Raw genomic sequence first — 20449 nt, forward strand, 5'->3', positions numbered from 1 at the left:
AATACCTCAAACTAAAGTTAGGATAATACAATTGACATTGCTGGATTCCTTGTAAGACCAGGAATATTTTGAATATAAATGTCATATATTTTGCACAAAAGATAACATAGTTACCTAGAGAAAAATTTTATCTAAAATTTGTATGTTTAATGCAAAATATATGATGTTTATATTCAAAATGATCACCAAATTATAAGAATTCCAGCAATGTAAATTATATTCTGACCGGGTAATTTGTATGAATTTTATGAGCTAAAACAAATATCTTCAGTTAATAAAAAAAAAAATAATCTTCACGACACTATCTGTCAATCAAAGTACCCCACCTTGCCTCCCCCCCTCTTCCAACCGCGCGGTCAGTCCCAACCCTCCCCCCCACCCCCCACCAATCCTCCCTTCCAGGGTTTTTAACATTTAGTATTAAATAATACCTCAGATTAAAGTTAGGATAATATAATTGACATTGCTGGATTCCTTGTAAGACCAGGAATATTTTGAATATAAATGTCATATATTTTGCACAAAAGATAACATAGTTAATTTGAGAAAAATTTTATCTAAAATTTGTATGTCTAATGCAAAATATATGATGTTTATATTCAAAATGATCATCAAATTATAAGAATTCCAGCAATGTAAATTATATTCAGACCGGGTAATTTGTATGAATTTTATGAGCTAAAACAAATATCTTCAGTTAATAAAAAAAAAAATAATTCTTCACGGGGTAACAGATGGTCGGTCGGTCCCTCCCTCCCCCCCACCCCCCACCAACCGTCCCAAGGAGATGTGTGGGATAACCACTAAATTTTAATAAATAATACCTCAAACTAAAGTTAGGATAATATAATTGACATTGCTGGATTCCTTGTAAGACCAGGAATATTTTGAATATAAATGTCATATATTTTGCACAAAAGATAACATAGTTAATTTGAGAAAAATTTTTATCTAAAATTTGTATGTCTAATGCAAAAATATGATGTTTATATTCAAAATGATCACCAAATTATAAGAATTCCAGCAATGTAAATTATATTCTGGCCGGGTAATTTGTATGAATTTTATGAGCTAAAACAGGCAGTCAGGCAGGGTGGCGGGTGGGGCAAATCTAAAAATAGCGTCTCGAGCCGGACACTCACCGCGTATATGTGGAAAAAATCCGTGTTAAGTGAAAGTTCAGCTCTGGCGAGGCACCGCGTATATGATAAAACGCGTTAAGTGAAACCGCGTTAGGCGGGGTAATACTGTATATATATATATATATATATATATATATATATATATATATATATATATATATATATATATATATATATATATATATATATATATATATATATATATATATATATATATATATATATATATATATATATATATATATATATATATATATATATATATATATATATATATATATATATATATATATATATAAACGTGTGTGTGTGGAGACGTAAATCAGATATTGGCAGCCCAAAATTATGTAATATGTAGTAGGCAGCTACCAAACAGGGAGGTACTACCGCCTGGGAAGATATTGGAAGCATTATCTATTGTCTAATGATAGACCCTGCTGCCATATGACATCAAAAAAATTGTGACCAAGTCCCAGGTTGCTGATCTGACTTTCTGCCTCATTTACACACAATTGCAGGGTCTCAATTGTTTCTCTTACTTTGACAACACAACGTACATCTATCGTTTCTCACTACTGTATTGATCTATTTCTTTTTTTCTTTTTTATTTAGTTATTATTATTATTATGATCATTTTATCTTTTTTTTTATTATAATTTTTATTGATTATTAATTTGTAGTAATTATTATTATTATTAGATCCCCCAGGCCCTAAAGTGGGTCAGTGACCTATGCCCGGGTGAGCTAATGCCCGTAAAAATAAAAAATAAAAATAAAATTAAATGCATTTTAAATGTCATTATCTTACAAAAAAAATTTATTTTTTATTTTAAGAATTTTTGGAAATGCTGTACTATACAGTACTGTGCAGTGAGAGAATGAAGTATGTTCCCAGCTTTGGCTGAAGTATAATGAAACCTGAACACCCAACACAGTGAATGGTGTTACTGGCAAACCCTTCCAAAGGTTCCACAGGTCTGCCAACTGTTTATGGGCTCCACTCACGCAGGTGTCAGATGGTTCTGCCTTTCTGCAATGTATTCATCAAACTCCGGAAAGATACTTCACTCTCTCACTGTACCTGTATTATCATCAACATTTGTTGTACAAAAACTTACATGCCTTTCCTGCTTAATACTAAATATACTGCATTCCTACATTGGATATTTTACAGCTCCAGCCACCTCAAGTTGTGTCTACTGGTGGGTAGCTTAACACCTCAAGACCCCCACCTGATAGACTCCTTCTGGACAGAACTCCCGAGTAACCATGATCTTCTTGACGAGGTCGTCCCTCTCGGCCAACACAGCCAACGCACTCAAGAGCCAGCAGTTACCCAGGACACCTGACAAAATCCAGTAGGCATTAAATACTCTTAAATACCAGTAGACGAAGAGCCAATACCATTTACTTCCTATATGTCTCTTGCACATGAAGATACTTGATTAATCTACTCTCATGACAAATAAAGTTTCTCTCTCCCCTACCTTTGTCTTTCAGCTATAATGTACTGAGTGTGAATATACATTTCTACAAGATCTTTTCTACTTTCAGCATGGTTATATAACAGTTCATACTCTGCTCACCTTAACTCAAATATAGTACACACGGTCTTTAATCTAACCTGGTCATTTTTTTTTAAATCTCTTCCCTAAGCCTGTTCATACCATCTTCACATTCCTACATCATTCTGTTACTGGTTTTATCCCTTTTCACTTTTCCTCCCTGATCTGTATACCTTGAGAAATATCAGATGGAAGAGGTGTTCTGAAGACTGCCCACTTGACATTACGATTGTCTGAGTCTGTTACAATTTCATGTGGACGCAACCATTGTGTTACACGAGATTCATACTTCTCAGATGAGCTGTAGAATAAGGACTTCGGCACAGGTGGAAAGGAATCGTCTACAAATGGATGTTGGTTCTGAAAACAAAAGAGAAACCAATTACACCTGTATCTTAATAAACCTAACCTAGTAAGTCTTTTAAGTTAACTACTCCAAATTTCAAAGCATTGCACTTATAGTTACACTCCTGATATATCTCCACTGTAAAAAAAGCATATTTAAACAAAACATTCGTACATGAAAGACTGATCCCAATACCACAACATGCGATTACTGTACAGATTATGGATTTCCTTAATAAGTAATACAGTAATGTTCTATGGGCAATGTTAAGGTTTATGGAAGTGTAAGTCTGATGTATAAGAGACCTACAAGTAAGAAATACCCCGTACATGCTTGAGGTTGATGTGGGGTGGAAAATAAGCACGCACGCACACGCACACACACACACGCACACGCACACACACACACGCACACACACACACACACGCACACACACCATTCAACCCTCAGTGAGATAGGACGTGTCCTGTAGACACTCCTGGTTGGCTGCCAGGCATAGTCTGTTTAGCCCTGCCCCGCTGCTTTATCTCAACCTCACTACACTGGGATTATCAGCAAAACATTCAAGTGATCAGTGCAATGACTGGTTATCAAACAGTGATCCAAAAGTGTATTCCAAGTGAAAAACACAAAAACACATAATTCACAGCAATCACCAGTGAGCAGTGTAATACTAGACCGTGGGTACTGTGTCGGCGACCCTCAAAGGGCCAAAGACTACCGCGGTGTTTACGACTAGACAAATATTAACAAATGTCTACCAGTGTACTACACCATGGAAACTAAGTCGATGGCCCTCAAAGTGCCGCCATTGAGTTTAAGGCCACCACGGACAAACACTTCATCTGTCCACAACAGCAGATATCAACATATGTCCACCAGTGAAGTACTCCAGGCGCACCCTGTACAATTTAAAGCGAGGGAACGGGTATTTCGATCTGGTTGAGAACCTCTCTGCGGGTTTTTGTCATGACAGTGTCGAGAATATCCCATTTGGTAGTGGGATTTGGGTTGTTTGCTGTTGGGTTGATTATCGGCCCATGTTCGAGCTGCTCTCTGAAAGCATGTGCTACCGCTGGATCCTCCAGACGCTTAGTGTTAAAGCCTCTTCTGGAGGCTTGCTGCCTTCGCCATTCTGGGGCAACGTGAAGTGAGAGCTTGGCTCTGACAAGCCGATGATCAGTGTCATGGTGGTCTGAGCCACGCATGGCACAGGTGATAAGTACATCTCGGCGATTTCTTTATCTGACAACAATGTAGTCAATGAGATGCCAGTGTTTGGATCGTGGGTGTTGCCACGAACCCTTGAATGTGTAGGCCTGCCTAAACAAGGTATTGGTGATAGTGAGGATGTGTGCAGCACATGTGCTGAGGAGGAGTAGGATTACACTTGTCTAGTCCGTTTCTCCCTATGATTCCCTGCCATATATCATCATCTCTGCCAACTCTGGCATTTAAGTCACAGAGGAGCACAACCTTATCTTTTCTAGGGATACAGGTGAGCACTCTGTCAAGGTTGGCATAAATGGCCTCCTTTATGTCATGACGTGAGTGATTCAGTGGGACTCGGAGCGTCATGAGGCGCTCATTGGTCCGAACAGGCATTTCAGTTAGCCTATGTAGGATGCTTTGGTGGATAGCAAAGCCAACTCCATAAATGCTGTTTCTCTTCACAGCAAGCTTACCCTTCCAGAAGGAGGTATAGCCAGACCCCCGTTAAGTGAGCCGACGCTCGTCTGGGAGCAGGGACTCACTAATGGCTGCTATGTTGATGTTATACCTAGCCAGATCTTTTGCCACAATGGCAGTTCTTCTTTCAGGATGCTCATTTGTGCCAGTATGAAGAAGGGTCCTGACATTCCATGCAGTTACCATAAGAGGTATAGTTTGTTTTTGTTTTGATCTGTGATCATGATTGTGTTTTCGACTGCATAAGGATGACCTTACTGGGTGCAGTTGCCTGTCAGGTTGATCCTTTAGGCAGGCTAGGTTAAGCACACCTTTTCTAGCCCCCTCCTCATGTGGGGTGAGCAGAGTGGCTGCTCGAAAGAGCTGCTCAGTCGCACAGACGGGACTGGATTGCACTGCTGCCTAGATCCCAGTACATAAACAACCATCTTATCTATGCTGCCCATGTGCAGCGTTGTGACAGAGACTCCCGGCAATCATCTCTGACTGTCCCTGTCGCCACTCGCCCATCGCCATAGAACTTTTCGGGGTATAGGGGTTTTGATGAAGATGAGAATTATGATGAGCTGGATGATGGCTGCGCATGAGTTGATTTATGTGGTGAGGCAGGGGCGCAGACTACAACCTTACATCTTGGCTCTCCCTTTTCTTGATCCAGTGGTGCAAGTGTTGCAATGACTGGGGAGAGGGAGAGTTACAATGAACTGCCGATAGCCCAGTCTGTTGGGTTTCGTCTTAGTAGCCTGTCCATCTTGCATTGCCTTCATCCACCGGTGAAGTCGTTGGGTTCCCATGTTGGTCACCTCTTCCGCCTATACCGCCGTTGGGGTCTTACTGTAGCTCTGTAAGGATGTCTGCCTGATGCGGGGTTCCACCGCAGATTTTTCTTTTGGGGTTTAATCCCGTAGCGGCAAGGCAGCGGGGCAGTGGTTGGTAGGTGCCAGAATGTGTCCACATGCCAGTGGGCCTATGCGCCATCCCTCTGGGGCCCACTGCTGCTCCAGGATTCCTGCTGGTCTAGCCTAGGCCCACGGGGCACCCAGTTACCGTGTGTTGCCACAAGGGGACACAGTAGGAGTCTTGATGGTGAAGAGGCTGTGTACTGGCAAGGGAGGACTTATGCAAGTTGCTTCCCTGTTCGCCATGAGAGCTAGCCAGCGGCTGTAGCCGAAAGCAAGAGGACGCAAGCAGTGCTTGCACCTTAACACTAACATAATTCTGCCACACTAGATGCATTACACCACCCTGTGTGCGACGCACACATACACGCACACACACACAAGGTATGGATGAACGCATTACTATCCACAACTCCTGGATGCTGACAGTAAACAAACACTCCTGCATCTCCTTCTCAGGGCAACATAAGTCAAGAATGACCAAGGAATAAATATTTAAGAAAAAATATAATGAACAACATTCTATGCTTTTAAATTTTTTGTTAAGGTTCCAAGAACTTACTTTAACCAAAAATAAATGGGATACTGTAGTAACCTTATGTGTGTGTGAGACAGAGGTCATGGCTATAAACCATCCTTTCAACTTGTCTGAAAAATTAATGACAAGGCTACAGCTACTGATATTCAGAATCTATGCATTAATAATTAATGAAATCTAGTTGCACCAAGAATAAAAAATTACTAATCACAAACAAAATTCTGTAACATGACATTCAGTTGGTACTCACCACTTTGCAGTACTGAACAATCCTCGTCCACCTGTTCAAAGCATCCTGTACTTCCATCTCCCTAAGCACATCCATTAACTCTGAGTGTCCCCTGTAAGTTCGGTCGCACGGCCAGGTAATTTGAACATCTCCTAAGGTCGGTGAGGAGCCGCACATGGCACACGACACGGCACTGGCACTGTTATTAAAGGTACAGGCACTACAGTTCCAAGAGGAGGTAGACGAGGCAGAAGAGGTGAGCATTTCTCTGGGTCGAGCTACGGGAGAATTGGGCACGGACGACGGCGACCGGGGAGCCTGGGGTACTGCCGGGAGTTGGCAGCCCGCAACCGTGTTAGACTTGGGTATGGCTCCATTCCCCCGAGTAGATGTATCGTTGCACTGAGAACCATTTTGATTATCTGTTTGGGGAACCGTCCTGCTGCCGTTAGTAGCAGAAGTGTCCATCAGACTCATCCTCTGCAAACTTGGTGATTTCTGGGCACCAATACTCCAGCTTGGGCTGCTGATATGTTCAGACTTTGGTCTTGAATCCTTAGGCTTGGATTCATTATTTGAACTGAGCTTGTCTCTTGTACCACCAGTGCCATCAACTTTAGCTTTACATGCTTTGCAACGCCTGGCAAAAATTGGATTCTTTAAAGTACACACTACACATGTCCAGAACTCTCCTCTCTTGAGTGTGGCATCGTCCACATAACAGATACTTTTCAGCCTAGACCCCCCACACACCTTACATGCATTTTCTGCACCGGGATTCACTAAAGTACACTTAATACATGTCCAACTTTGGTCTGGTGAGTCACCCTCCTCAGTCAGGTCTGTTGTTAATAACTGGAAGTCTTCATCAAGACCTTGATTTAACACTTCTCGTGTCTTTGGATTTTTTTCTCGTTCCTTAGCACTACTGCACATATCACAAGTTTCTGACCACGAGGGATTGTATGCAAAGGAGCAAAAACCACATGACCACATGTCTGATTCAGCTAATGAGTATTCTTCCTGGCTGGCAGCACGTGTCAGATCCACCACAGGTGGCGACACCGCCATGGCATTCTCAGGCTTGGATTCCTCCACAACTTTTTCTGGGTCAGACATATTTGTTTCTGATGGAGAGGAAAGTCTACTGGCAACAAATTTGGCAAGAGATTCGGCAATGTTCAGATCTGTTGCGTCACTTACTGATTTCCGAAGGGAAGTTTTTCCTGAATGAGGTTTGACAGCTGTCTTTTGACTCGTAAGACATTCACTATTACCATTTTCTATGTCATTACCCGACACACCAAGAATGTTTTTATTTTTCTTCGGCAGAGTAGTCGGGATGTTTGGCTTTCGTGGAGCATCACACACCTCACAATATTCAAAGTCAATGGGATTTTTCAGTGTGCACCGTTTACACACCCACGTCTCTACCTCCTCATTATCATTGCTGTTACGCACACTATAATTTTTGTTTGTGTCAAATTCTACGACCAAGTTATCAAAGTCCTGACTACTAATTCTGTCAGCACTCCTAGAAGACACTGGCACGTACACTGGTTTATCTTCTGATTTACTTAACTTAGATCGCAACTGGCCATAAGCATAAGAAATTTGCCTCTTTGGTGACCGATTACATTCTGTGTCAGGGGAAGTTAATGCAGAGGCATTATTTCCCAGAAAGTAGAGACTGTTTTCCACCATCAATGATCCCTCCACCTCCTCCACGGGTGTGATCACATTATCTACTGGGCTATTGTAACCTAGAGTCAAACCGCTGGTGTTGCTGCCACTACTACCGATGAGCTTGATGCACGATGAGCATGTTGAGCTGTGTGCCGAATTATAGTGTCGGCACTGTTTACACTTCCAACTGAGCTTGACCGCTTTGGAGACTAGACTGTTTGAGCTCATGTTTGCCTCGGCGAAGACCCTAGATAGTGCTTGCCGAGAAGTGGGGCCATTTTCATCAGCGACTGGACTGAGAATCTCCCGGGGCACTAAGGACAACTTGCTGCCACGCTCAGCACCACAGCCACAGATGATGCATTCACTCGCATGGCGCACGTTCAGAAACCTACGTATAAAGAATTAGAGAAAACAATTATTAAAATCCTAATGTGCAACTTAAAATTTAACAACGTAAGAAGTTATCTGAACAAAAGCACTCTTATCATCTTATCACCTGTATGGCCATGGCAGCATACCATACAGCCTTATCAATATTTATGACTGATTATAATTATCAGGAGGTAATGGGAAATTATTATGTCATGAAGGAAGTAGATTATGTTATTAAAGATAAAAATTAACTGCATGAGTTCAGGATGGTCAAAATGTCACCTTAGCAAGTATTTAAAGTAATGATAGACTTATCTAATCAGAATAGAATGCTAACAGGAGGGTGAGTACAGTACAGTGTTTACATTAGTGTTTGTAGGAACATATACCACGAGGAATCCTTCATCATAGTATAAAGTAATTTACTGTGTATATATTTACTTCATCTCACAAAATTAATTATTACTGTATAAATGCTGCACTACAACCCAAACCCATAGTCGATATTACATGTACAAAAAACTATTAATTTTTGTCTCAATTTACAAGAGACATTTTAATACACGATAAAAGATATTTCAACTCATTTCCAAGACAAGTGGGTTCAAAACTGAGGACTAATTGTGCTACATATAATAAAGTTTATGTCTACAAACACAGACATAACACTACAAAGAGTCTCATCACACACTCCTATCATTTCACATGGAGACAAACAAGCACAGTAACAAACACTCAAGGTGATTAAGTTAGTGCAAACAAACAAAAAAATCTCTAAAATCGGGGATATACCAGAGAGTGGACTTTACCATCTGCCCAAGTACTGGATTTGTCAGGCAAGTTAATTTAAAATCACCATCCCCTTCATCACCCCCTCAGGCCTGACTCATCCCTCCACCTCAGTTTTGGTCTCTCCTTATTCTCACACTTACCTTCCTGCAAAACAGTTTCCAATCAATTTAACTATGGCATTGTACCTTCAAAAGATAAGAGCTTAACCTGTAGACCTTGAGGGAGTACAGTACAGCACTTGGTCTTATTACTCACTTGCAATTCCGACATGTCCACTTCTCCTTTTCATTTGTTCGCTTCTTTGCAGCAGTCTGTGCGAGATCGCTTGCACCGAGGAATGACCATCGGTGAACACCAGTTACTGGGTGTGATGCCTGTCAAGAAAATCAACCCTGGATAAAACAGTCAACTTTGTATAAGAACTGTGAGCCGGAGTGAGCGACAGAGGCAAAACCAAACATTCGTATACAGTTTCATCATTACCGGACCAAAGAAAAAACAAGATAAATATACAACTATATTTATGTGTTGATCATCATCATGTTAAGAACCACAAAGTAGAGTTACATGAATACTTGTGGTCATTAAACACACAGTAGCTACCTGTCTCGGTAAGCGGGGCCTCCATCTTGTGCATATGACGCACTGGTCCGTTGAGGCTACATTTAGAAATCGGCAAGAATTGCACGGCCATTTGCACCCATTATTAAGTGACTCACTCTTCTTGGCAGAATGTCGTCTCTTGCCCGTGTCTTGAGGCGTGTCGTTATCTTGGGAGTTACTATGATGAAGGATCTTTTTTGATGAAACAGAATCCTTGTGAGAAGTAATAATCTCCTCTGTTAGTCTAGTGCCCTTGACATTAGAGGCAAGGGTTTGAGAATCTTCTTGTTTCTTTACACTCCCGCCTCTTGCCATTCCAAACCATAGCCTGAAATATTAAAACATTAATTCTTTTCATGTGTGCAGAGGCAGCTATATTGCCACATCATGGCCACAAACTAAGCTGCTTGGCCGCCTCAGTGTGTGGTTATTGTGTCAGGCTTATGGCTTTTAATTTCACCAACTGCATAAATAACACTTAATCTGAGACAGCAAATTCAGCTTCAAGGAATTTTTTGCCGGAAAAATAAAATTGAGAACAATTTTCACAATCACTTTTCAACTTTATAATGAAGAATGACTAATTTGATGATCTTTATTTTCAGTGATCATTCTTACAACAGTAAAACACGTTTATAAAAAAAAAAAAAAATAAAAAAAAAAAAAAAATAAAATATATATATATATATATATATATATATATATATATATATATATATATATATATATATATATATATATATATATATATATATATATATATATATATATAAAAACATAAATAAATAAATAAATATATAAATAATATAATATATATATATATATATATATATATATATATATATATATATATATATATATATATATATATATATATATATATATATATATATATATAATTAAAAAAATTAATAAAAAACACATTAAAAATTTAAATAAATAAATAAATAATTAAAAAATAAGAACTCAAACTATGTTAACTGAACTTGTAGAAACATAAGTCCAATAATGAAATACATAAACTGCAGCTACCAGCCAAAAGTTAAAGCTGCTCCTGGTCCTTTCAGTGGTACAGTCTACAGTGACCTACTTTTACCACCAGAGAAGAGAAGAAAATGTTGAAGAGTAAATATAAACTGCAGCTTTTATTTCTAGTTAGACTGCATCTACTGCTGTATATAACACGATGGTCTTTAGCTTTGGGAATAAAAGGTGACTGAAAAAAACATAAGATTTTAAAAAATACTAATACAGTACTGTAGTGTATGTTTGTTTGTTTAGATTAAGTAACAGCAATTCCTATTACAAATAATTATCTGGCAGAAAACTTTCTTACAAGCAAAAAATATTCATTTCTGTCATATATGATGCTGCATCACAACTCTCACTCTTTAATTAAGATCAAAGTTGTTCCAAGATAATCAAACAAATTAATTCTTATTATCAAAATTTGTATTCAGTTCACCAGCAACAAAAACTGTGTACAATTATTTCATTAAGGAGACGCCGTTCTTGTCAGTAAATACCAGTATTACTAACCTAAGTGAAGAGAGAAGTGTTGCTTCAAACAAAGGCTAAGACAATATAAGAAGTATTTCCTACATCCTGATGAACACATAAGATACCTTTAGTCACAGCTACGAACCTGTTACAGCTACACTACTACAAGCACCAAAGAATCATTGTTTTATTGAACTTGAACCAAAGAAAAGTGTGACTCACTAAACAATACAGTCCAAGTCCTGGTTCTCACACTGTCCTCTGGCCCTCCACCTCTCACTCTCTTGAATAAAATCATAAAAAGGTCATCATCGAGTTATTTATTCATAACTTAAGATACCTCATGAGTCTATACAGCCCAGAGATGTTTTCTGCACTAATGCATCACAGGGAATAGTGATATATTGCAGCCTCCTGACCCTCCCACTGACCTAGTTTTAGTTGGTGTCCACTTTCCACTCACCCTTGATGCCATAAATTATTGAACTTAGAAAATCGTCCCTGAAATAACTACTTAACAACCAGTAACTAAGATATGGCTGAAAATTCACTGATCGGAACATGAATATTGCAACCCCATTTGATTGTATTTCTCTGGCAACTTAGACAAAATACTACGACCATAACCACTTCTTACCTTTTCTCTGGCCCTTAGCATCCCCGGGAGGAGGAATAAACCAGGTAAACCATGTGGAAGTAGGATAATGAGGCCAAATAAGAGGACAGGTGTACCCAATCTGCCCCTTTGTTCGTAATGTTTACATCGGGATGTCTGTCGGGGGGATGACCAGTTGCTATATCAGGGTACAAAAAAATGTAATACATTTTTTAGTCAAATATCAAATTAAAGATATTATTAAACCCATATAAATATTATGTAATTATTTCGGTATACATTACAGGTGGTATAATGTATATTACAAAATGAGACGATGCTGTAAAGTAATGATGTAAATGTTTCCTCTTGAGGTGTTTGGCAGATACATTGCTCGTGCGCGCTCAGCTGATCGCTGTAATGGCGCGCCAAATTTGAAGCTTCTTAATGTCAGAATCTTAATATTCTCGAAATAATTATGTTTTCATAAATTCATCCCTTAAATTTCCCAAATATTATAAAAAACAAATAACAAAGATAATTTTTAGCTTTTTTCATACAAAAACTTACATGTAGGCATCACGTAATTAAATAATTTAATTTAAATTTTGTTGGTATTATAATATAAATTTCATAGTCATCTACTGGAATAAAGCCTTTTGCCTGAACTCAACTTTGGTGATTATATATCAGTTTATTTGTTTTGTTTTTTTGTAACTTATAAGTTACCAGCATTTTACCACTATAAGTCTCTCTTAAAAAGTTGTTAAACAGATTGATATGTTTTCATATGCTGTTTCAAAAAACATATGAAATGCTAATGTTGGAACTTCTAAAATAAGATATTGTGCGATATCATTCAGGGTGTATTTATGAATTCATCGATATATCATCAAAACATAGACATATAGAGTGATACATATACGTTATGTCTCTTCAACATATACAGTATAGACACGTTGATTCTGAGGCGATTATCTCTTCTTGTTCTTCCCTTCCTCATCTCTCTTCGCCTCCTTCCTTTTCATTTTCTTCCTTTTCGTCTACTTTCTTTTCGTTATCTCCCTCTTTGTCTACTTCCTCCTCTTCCTCTTCTTCGTTTTTCTCGTATATTGGTGTGACTATCTCGATTGGTCCACCACCACCTCTAGCCATCCTTTTCTCCGGTTCCTGACTTCCTTTTATCCTTTTCACTACTGATCGGCTCGTTAGCTGCTGGGCGATCGGTCAGGGCTCTGTTACGCACTGTTGGCAAGTACTGGGCATGCATTGGCTCCTGAATGTACCTGAACCCGCTCCAGTGTTGGTCAAGTCTTGTCTTGAAAGAGCTCATACTCAGTGCCGTATTGTTCCAAGAGTTCACAACTCTCACTCCGAAAAAGTTTGCCCTCACAGTTTTCTGGACTTGCGGTTTCTTCAATCTTGAGCTGTGACCCCTTGTGGGGCAAGCGTCCGCCAGCTCCAAGTAAGGACACTCGACTGAATAGTGCCCTTTGAGATGCTTATACACCTCAATTAGGTCACCCCTTGCCCGTTTGTAGTATAAGCTAAGCAATATCAGGCACTCCAATCTCTCAGGGTAGCTGAGGTGCAAAAGTGTTGGCATCAGTCTGGTGGCCCTCCTTTAAACATTTTCAACCAACTGACAGTCCCTGGCATATCTCGGGGACCAGACGGGGTGACAGTACTCCAGATTGGCAAGCACTTCACTCTTGAAGATCGTTACGAAAGACAGACCGTCTAGATATCTGAACGACCTTCATATAAGACCCAATAATTTATTTGCCTGATTTACATTCTTCTCGCAATGGCCCGAGAACTTCAGCACATTGTCGACATACACACCTACTGTAGGTCCTTCTCACATTCAGTCTCAAACAGTGCAGTTTCTTCATCCCGTTGGGACATGTGATACGCCTTCTTACCGTTGGTACGCCCCAGGTGCATCCTCTTGCACTTCGTGACATTGAATCTCAGCAGCCATTTCTTCGACCATTCCTGGAGCCCACAGAGGTCCTTCTGCAGCTCTTCACAGTCAGCTTGGTTCTTGATTTCCCGAAATAACTTGGCGTCATCGGCAAACATTTGTATGGAGGAGTGTAAAACGTCAGGCATGTCATTTATGAAACAAACAAACAACAGCGGGCCCAATACACTGCCCTGTGGTACCCCACTTGTGACAGGTACAGATGATGATTTCATGCCATTAATCACCACACACACTGCTTGCGGTCATGTAGAAAGTCTTGTATCCACGCTAGGACATTTCCCCGAATTCCGTACCCTTCCAGTTTGATTTCCAGCCTTTCGTGGGGTACAATGTCGAAAGCCTTGGCAAAATCTAGGTGAATATTGTCTATTACCCCCCATTCCAGAATATGGGTTCCAAACATCCAATACCTCGAGCAATTGTGTTAAGCAGGAGCGCCCCGGCATAAAACCGTGTTGGCAATCCTTTACAAGGTTGTTTCGAAGTAGATGTTCCATTGCGGCATCTCTAATATTACTCTCAAGTACTTTACATATTATGCTGGTCAGGCTCACCGATCTATAGTTGTTCGTGGAGTGACGATAGGACTCACATAAGCCACTTTCCATTGTCTGGGGACCTTTTGTTCATCCAGGCATTTACAAAACAGGATCTTCAGGGGCTAGGCAAGCTCGTTGCATAACTCTCGTAGCACTCTAGGATGCACCATGTCAGGTCCGGGACTCTTATGGACCTTTAGCCTGGACAGTTTATTTCTAATACCCTCTTCTGTAAACACAATGTGGGTCAGTGCTGTGTCGAACCGTCTGTCCTCAAACGCAGGAAGGTTAATTGCATTTTATCTTGTGAACACCGAGGAAAAGAAGCTGTTTAGTGCCTCAGCTTTAACCTGGTCAGAATCTGCGTAACTAACATCTTCAAGCCTCAGGTCTGATACTCCTACTCGCGTTTTTAATTTCGACTTTGCATAGCGGTAAAACGCCTTTGGGTTTGACTTGACCTCGCTTGCAACCAGCCTCTGGAACTCCTTTTCAGCCCTTCTATACACTATCTTTGCTTGGTTCTGGCTCTTGCATACATCCTCCTGTCCTGCTCATCGTTTGACCCAACCCACGTCTTGAATTTCTGGGTTTTCTTCGTAACTCTGTCGACCGCCGCGTGGTTCATGTGTAGGGATCCCCTCGTATTCCTAGAGGCACTGGGTTTGTCCTTGGGTATATATTTATCTATCAAATGGGTTACTTTACTAGTTATGATATTCAGCGTAGTGTCTGCGTTCTTGTGCCTTAATGAGTCAGGCCAGTTGATACCTCTCATCTCTTCCCTCATTCCGTTGTAATTTCCCTTGTAATATTTGCACCTTGGCCTGGCCTTATCCTGAACTAGGTAACAGTTAAATCTGAATGACAACACTATATGGTGACTGGTGCCAATTGGGGCAAGGTGTTCCAGTTTGGCCACCATACCCTCCTCGTTTGTTATGAGGTCAAGTGGCTTGGTTGTTTGCTCCCCTCTGTAATGTGTCGGGACTCTAACATGTTGGAACAGAAAATTATCTCTCAAAGTTTCTACAAAAAGAGTAGCAGGGTTATTCAAGTCATTTGGGGTGAATTTGTTTCTCCAGTGGATGTCGCCATAGTTAAAGTCCCCCATGATAAGGAGGTGGCTAGGGTTGAGCATCGCCGCGTTGTTTATTGAGGTTCTTAAGTTCCTTTGATTTAGTGGGCCACAGTTTGGGGATCTGTAGATACACCCGACGATAAGTAAGTCCCCCTCCTTTTAATTTATTTTACACCACTTGGACTCTTCAATAACATCCTCTCCCTGTACCCTCGCCTGGCTGGCTCTAAGGTCTTGCCTAGCATAAATAACCACACACCTCTTGCAAGTTTCTTGAGAAAGGTTCGTAAATGAGTCATATCCAGCAATACTGAACTCACATTCCTCTGGGTCGATTCTCCTGTTCTTGTACACCAGTTCTACAACTCCTACAATATCTGGTTGGTGTACTCTCAGTAGTGTTTCAAACTCCTCTCTCTTATCAAGAAACGTGTCATTATTAGTGTACATGACATTCAAGCCAGAATTTGTTCTCGGTAACGTCTCTGCTCTTAGTAGTAACCCTGCCCCCTCCCCCATTCTCAGAAGCTGCAGCATTTGCTAAGTACACTGTATTTTGCAGGGTGTGGTTAGAAATGTCATTGTTTTCACGGTGCTCACCTCTTCCTGTCCGGTAGGCGGAGCTGGTGCCGCCTCCCGGGTGGGGGTTAGAGCGGGTGGAGGGTGTACTGCTGCCCCCTGGTCCTGTGTCGGCACACTTACTTCCACTACCCTGCGCCTGAATATGACCTATGTCTCGGAAATAGCGACCATTCTCGAGGAAAAGCATTCTGGACTCACTGAAGCACTGTTGGGGCTTCATGCCATAACAGGTTGTGAATTTACAACGTGCTTTTTCAGGAAGGGCAAAGTGAAGCCCTTTGAGCAGCTTGAAGCAGAGGAAGCTCAGAGTCATGTGACGGTATTGCGAGCTCTTACCTTCTGAGAAAGTTGATATTCGAGGTGTTACTAGCTTTGTCTGCTCGCTGCATGGGTTCAAAACGTCCGATATAAATGAGGCAAGATGTAAGACCTCTGTGGGCTCCAGAAATGGTCGAAGAAATGGCTGCTGAGATTCAATGTCACGAAGTGTAAGAGGATGCACCTGGGGCGTACCAACGGTAAGGAGGCGTATCATATGTCCCAACGGGATGAAGAAAATGCACTAGTCGAGACTGTGTGTGAGAAGGACCTAGGTGTGTATGTTGACAATGAGCTGAAGTTCTCGGGCCATTGTGAGAAGAAGGTAAATCAGGCAAATAAATTATTGGGTCTTATAAGAAGGTCGTTCTGATATCTAGACGGTCCGTCCCTCGTAACGATCTTCAGGAGTGAAGTGCTTCTCCATCTGGAGTACTGTCACCCCATCTGGTCCCCGAGCTATGCTAGGGACTGTCAGTTGGTTGAAAATGTTCAAAGGAGGGCCACCAGACTGGTGCCTGCACTTCGGCACCTCAGCTACCCTGAGAGATTGGAGCGCCTGAACTTGCCTAGCTTATACTACAGACGGGCAAGGGGGGATATAGTTGAGGTGTATAAGCATCTCAGGGGGCACTATTCAGTCGAGTGTCCTTACTTGGAGCTGGCGGACGCTTGCCCCACAAGGGGTCACAGCTCAAGATTGAAGAAGCCGCAAGTCCAGAAAACCGTGAGGGCAAACTTTTTCGGAGTGAGGGTTGTAAACTCTTGGAACAATCTACCAGAGAGTGTTGTGACGGCACCGAGTGTGAGCTCTTTCAAGAGAAGACTTGACCAACACTGGAGCGGGCTCAGGTACATTCAGGAGCCGGTGCATGCCCAGTATTTGCCAACAGTGCGTGACAGAGACGTGACCGATCGCCGGGCGGCTAGCGAGCCGATCTTTTGGTGAAGAATATAAATGAAAAGAGACGTGACCGATCGCCCAAGCGGCTAAATAGCCGATCAGTGGCGAAGAGGATAAAAGTAAAAAGTAAAAAATAAGGCCTTCCTACGCATGAGTGGTGGTAATGAGAAGGAACCTCTGGCCAGAGTTAAAAAGATCAACTGTGCCTTTTTACCTCCGTGCACTAGGACACTTGGTAATCAAATCAAAAGGGCCCAATTTGTAGCAAGGCCTTGGAAAATGGGTGATCAAACTGATCCAACTGGTAAAGCACATTGCACAGACGATGGATGGAAGGAAAATCAAATTTTTTTTTAGTCAGACTGATACTCAGGTAGTTCAGTCACAGACACTCCTAGGGATAATGTGGACAAAATCAGTGTTCTGTCAGTGGATGAAGAGGAATCAGACAATGCCTGGAGTGAGGACAGTGATAGTGATGAAGATGATTTATAATGTACTCAAGAAAACGTCCAATTGGAGCTGTACATTTTAAGTGTGTACAGTACCATGATAATTATAATATATTGTTCAATCAATTTCTTTTGTTATTATGAATAAAAGTGATTCATTTAATAATCTTTAGGAAAGATTACAGTTCAACGTCTCAGTGAGCTTGTAGTGGATTCCTCCCCTACAAACGCTTTTGTCGCTGAGTAGCCGACCCCGCGAATTCTCCAGCCGCACCTCGTGTCTTGGTCAGCAACCAGCGCCGCCTTACATGCCGGAGGTCAACTATTAAGCAACGCCTACCTCCGCTATATAAGACCTCACCTCCTGGTGACCTGTCTCTTTCTACTTACCGCCACCAGCAAGCAACATCTCTCAACACCTCCTCCGCTCCTGCCTGGCGGCCCTCGCTCCCGCCGGCGAGCATGGCGACCCACAAGCTGGTCCTCCTCTGAGCACCCTCACCAACCAGCTCTCTCTACTCAACGCTTGTAACCATGCTGCCTTCCCAGCACCAAGCTGCATTGTACATCCAATACAACATGTATACAGAGAGCACATTGTGAGTTTCCTTTCTCCATCCCATCCTGAGTGTGAACAAATATCTCATACCCCACAAGCTTGTATTGTGTTATGTCATTACTGTTGGAGCGCTTCAAGTTTATTTTCATCGTATTATTTCATGTATTCATATTAACACAATTGTATAAATTTTTTAATTTGATATCAAAGTGTTTTTCAATATTGGCTTTGAAATAAGGCTCCTGTCATCAAGACAACTATTCACGGGTAACAAGTTAGAAGAATGCAAATAACTAATGAAGCCGAGGGTGTTGCTGGCGAGGTGTAAGCCACACCTAAAATTGCTTCCATTAATTCATTTCACACTCAGTGGACTACAAGGAAAGGTTTTACACTGATTTTATCTTTGATGCTCTTCCATTATATAAATGTCACGTTTTATCCACTTTCAGGGGCAAAGCCACACCCCAGACCCGGCAGCAATCCATTTTTGGAATGTCGGGTGAGGGTGTCTTCAACCCAAGAGGCCAAACATTTTGCCATCTTTCACATGAATAAAACCATCTGGGCTCGCGGTCTAAAATTATACCTCTCCTCAGCCACCTAGAGAATTCTAGCGATATCCAGGCGTTGCAGGTCAGAGCGAGACAAGCCTGGAAAGTTGTAGGACACTACACTGATCGAGGCTTACAATACGTAAATAAATCATAGCAAAATTGATGCAATACACACTAGAAAATTTTTACATGGTTAATACATCAATACAAGAAAATTTCCCCAAACTTACCAAAATAACTGCTGCTTGAAATAGAAAATAACCAGAACACCTAGTTCACAAAAATTATAATACTAAATTATGCCTCGGCATAACATTACTTTGTTGATTTGGCATACATTGATATAACCTCGAGTACATGGCTGCTAAGATTCAATGTCACGAAGTGTAAGAGGATGCACCTGGAACCTATCAACGGGACGAAGAAACTACTTTAATAGAGACTGAATGAAAAGGACAGGGGTATGTATGTTGACAATGAAGTGAAGTTCTCGAGCCAATGTGAGAGGAAGGTGAATCAAGCAACTGACTCACACCTATGAGTACACTGACTCACACCTAAAAGTACAATGGCTTGTAGCATACTGTATGTGGCCAGTTGTCAAGTTTCTCTTTGTATGGGCTCACATACATACATACATGTAGATCTCGCACTAAGGATGGAGGTAAGAAGGGAAACTCACAATGCGTTTTCTGTATAGTATATATATATATATATATATATATATATATATATATATATATATATATATATATATATATATATATATATATATATATATATATATATTGTATGTACAGTGCAGTGCTAGGGAGTTGCTGTGTGGTAAGGAGCTTGCTGAGAGGTCTTGTTGGTTGAGGAGCTTGCTGAGAGATCTTGTTGGGTGAGGAGCTTGTTGAGAGGAATTGTTGGTTCGGGAGCGTGGAGTAGAGTGAAGTCCACGGCTGAATATCATAACTAGTAAAGTGACCTATTTGATCGATAAATATATACCCAAGACCAAACCCAGTGCTGCTAGGAATACGAGGGGATCCCTACACATGAACCATGCGGTGGTTGACAGAATTAAGAAGAAAACCCAGAAATTCAAGACGTGGGTTGGGTCAAACGATGAGCAAGACAGGAGGATGTATGCAAGAGCCAGAAACCAAGCAAAGATAGAGTGTAGAAGGGCTGAAAAGGAGTTCCAGAGGCTGGTTGCAAGCGAGGTCAAGTCAAACCCAAAGGCGTTTTACCGCTATGCAAAGTCGAAATTGAAAACGCGAATACGAGTATCAGACCTGAGGCTTGAAGATGGTAGTTATGCAGATTCTGATCAGGATAAAGCTGAGGCATTGAACAGCTTCTTTTCCTTGGTGTTCACAAGAGAGGATGCAATTAACCTTCCTGCGTTTGGGGACAGACGGTTCGACACAGCACTAACCCACATTGTGTTCACAGAAGAGGGTATTAGAAATAAACTGTCCAGGCTAAAGGTCCATAAGAGTCCCGGCCCTGACATGGTGCAT

At 41.1% G+C, this 20449-nt stretch overlaps 1 protein-coding gene across 1 annotated transcript in view; it reads right to left on the reverse strand.

The window, feature by feature from the left end:
- The window catches only part of LOC121877783 (calpain-D-like), a 35710-nt gene extending 23591 nt beyond the window's left edge, over window positions 1-12119 (reverse strand). Inside the window, exons 1-6 of the mRNA XM_042383644.1 lie at window positions 12002-12119; window positions 9865-10192; window positions 9517-9635; window positions 6430-8485; window positions 2881-3067; window positions 2375-2487 (exon numbers count right to left, since the gene is read on the reverse strand). Of these exons, the coding sequence (XP_042239578.1) occupies window positions 2375-2487; window positions 2881-3067; window positions 6430-8485; window positions 9517-9635; window positions 9865-10179 (2790 nt within the window). The 5' untranslated portion in view covers window positions 10180-10192; window positions 12002-12119. The remainder of the gene's footprint in view (window positions 1-2374; window positions 2488-2880; window positions 3068-6429; window positions 8486-9516; window positions 9636-9864; window positions 10193-12001) is intronic.
- Window positions 12120-20449: the final 8330 nt, after the last annotated feature.

Source organism: Homarus americanus, unplaced genomic scaffold (genome assembly GCF_018991925.1).
Source record: "Homarus americanus isolate GMGI-L3 unplaced genomic scaffold, GMGI_Hamer_2.0 scaffold24523, whole genome shotgun sequence".
In the NCBI taxonomy this organism is placed as follows: domain Eukaryota; kingdom Metazoa; phylum Arthropoda; class Malacostraca; order Decapoda; family Nephropidae; genus Homarus; species Homarus americanus.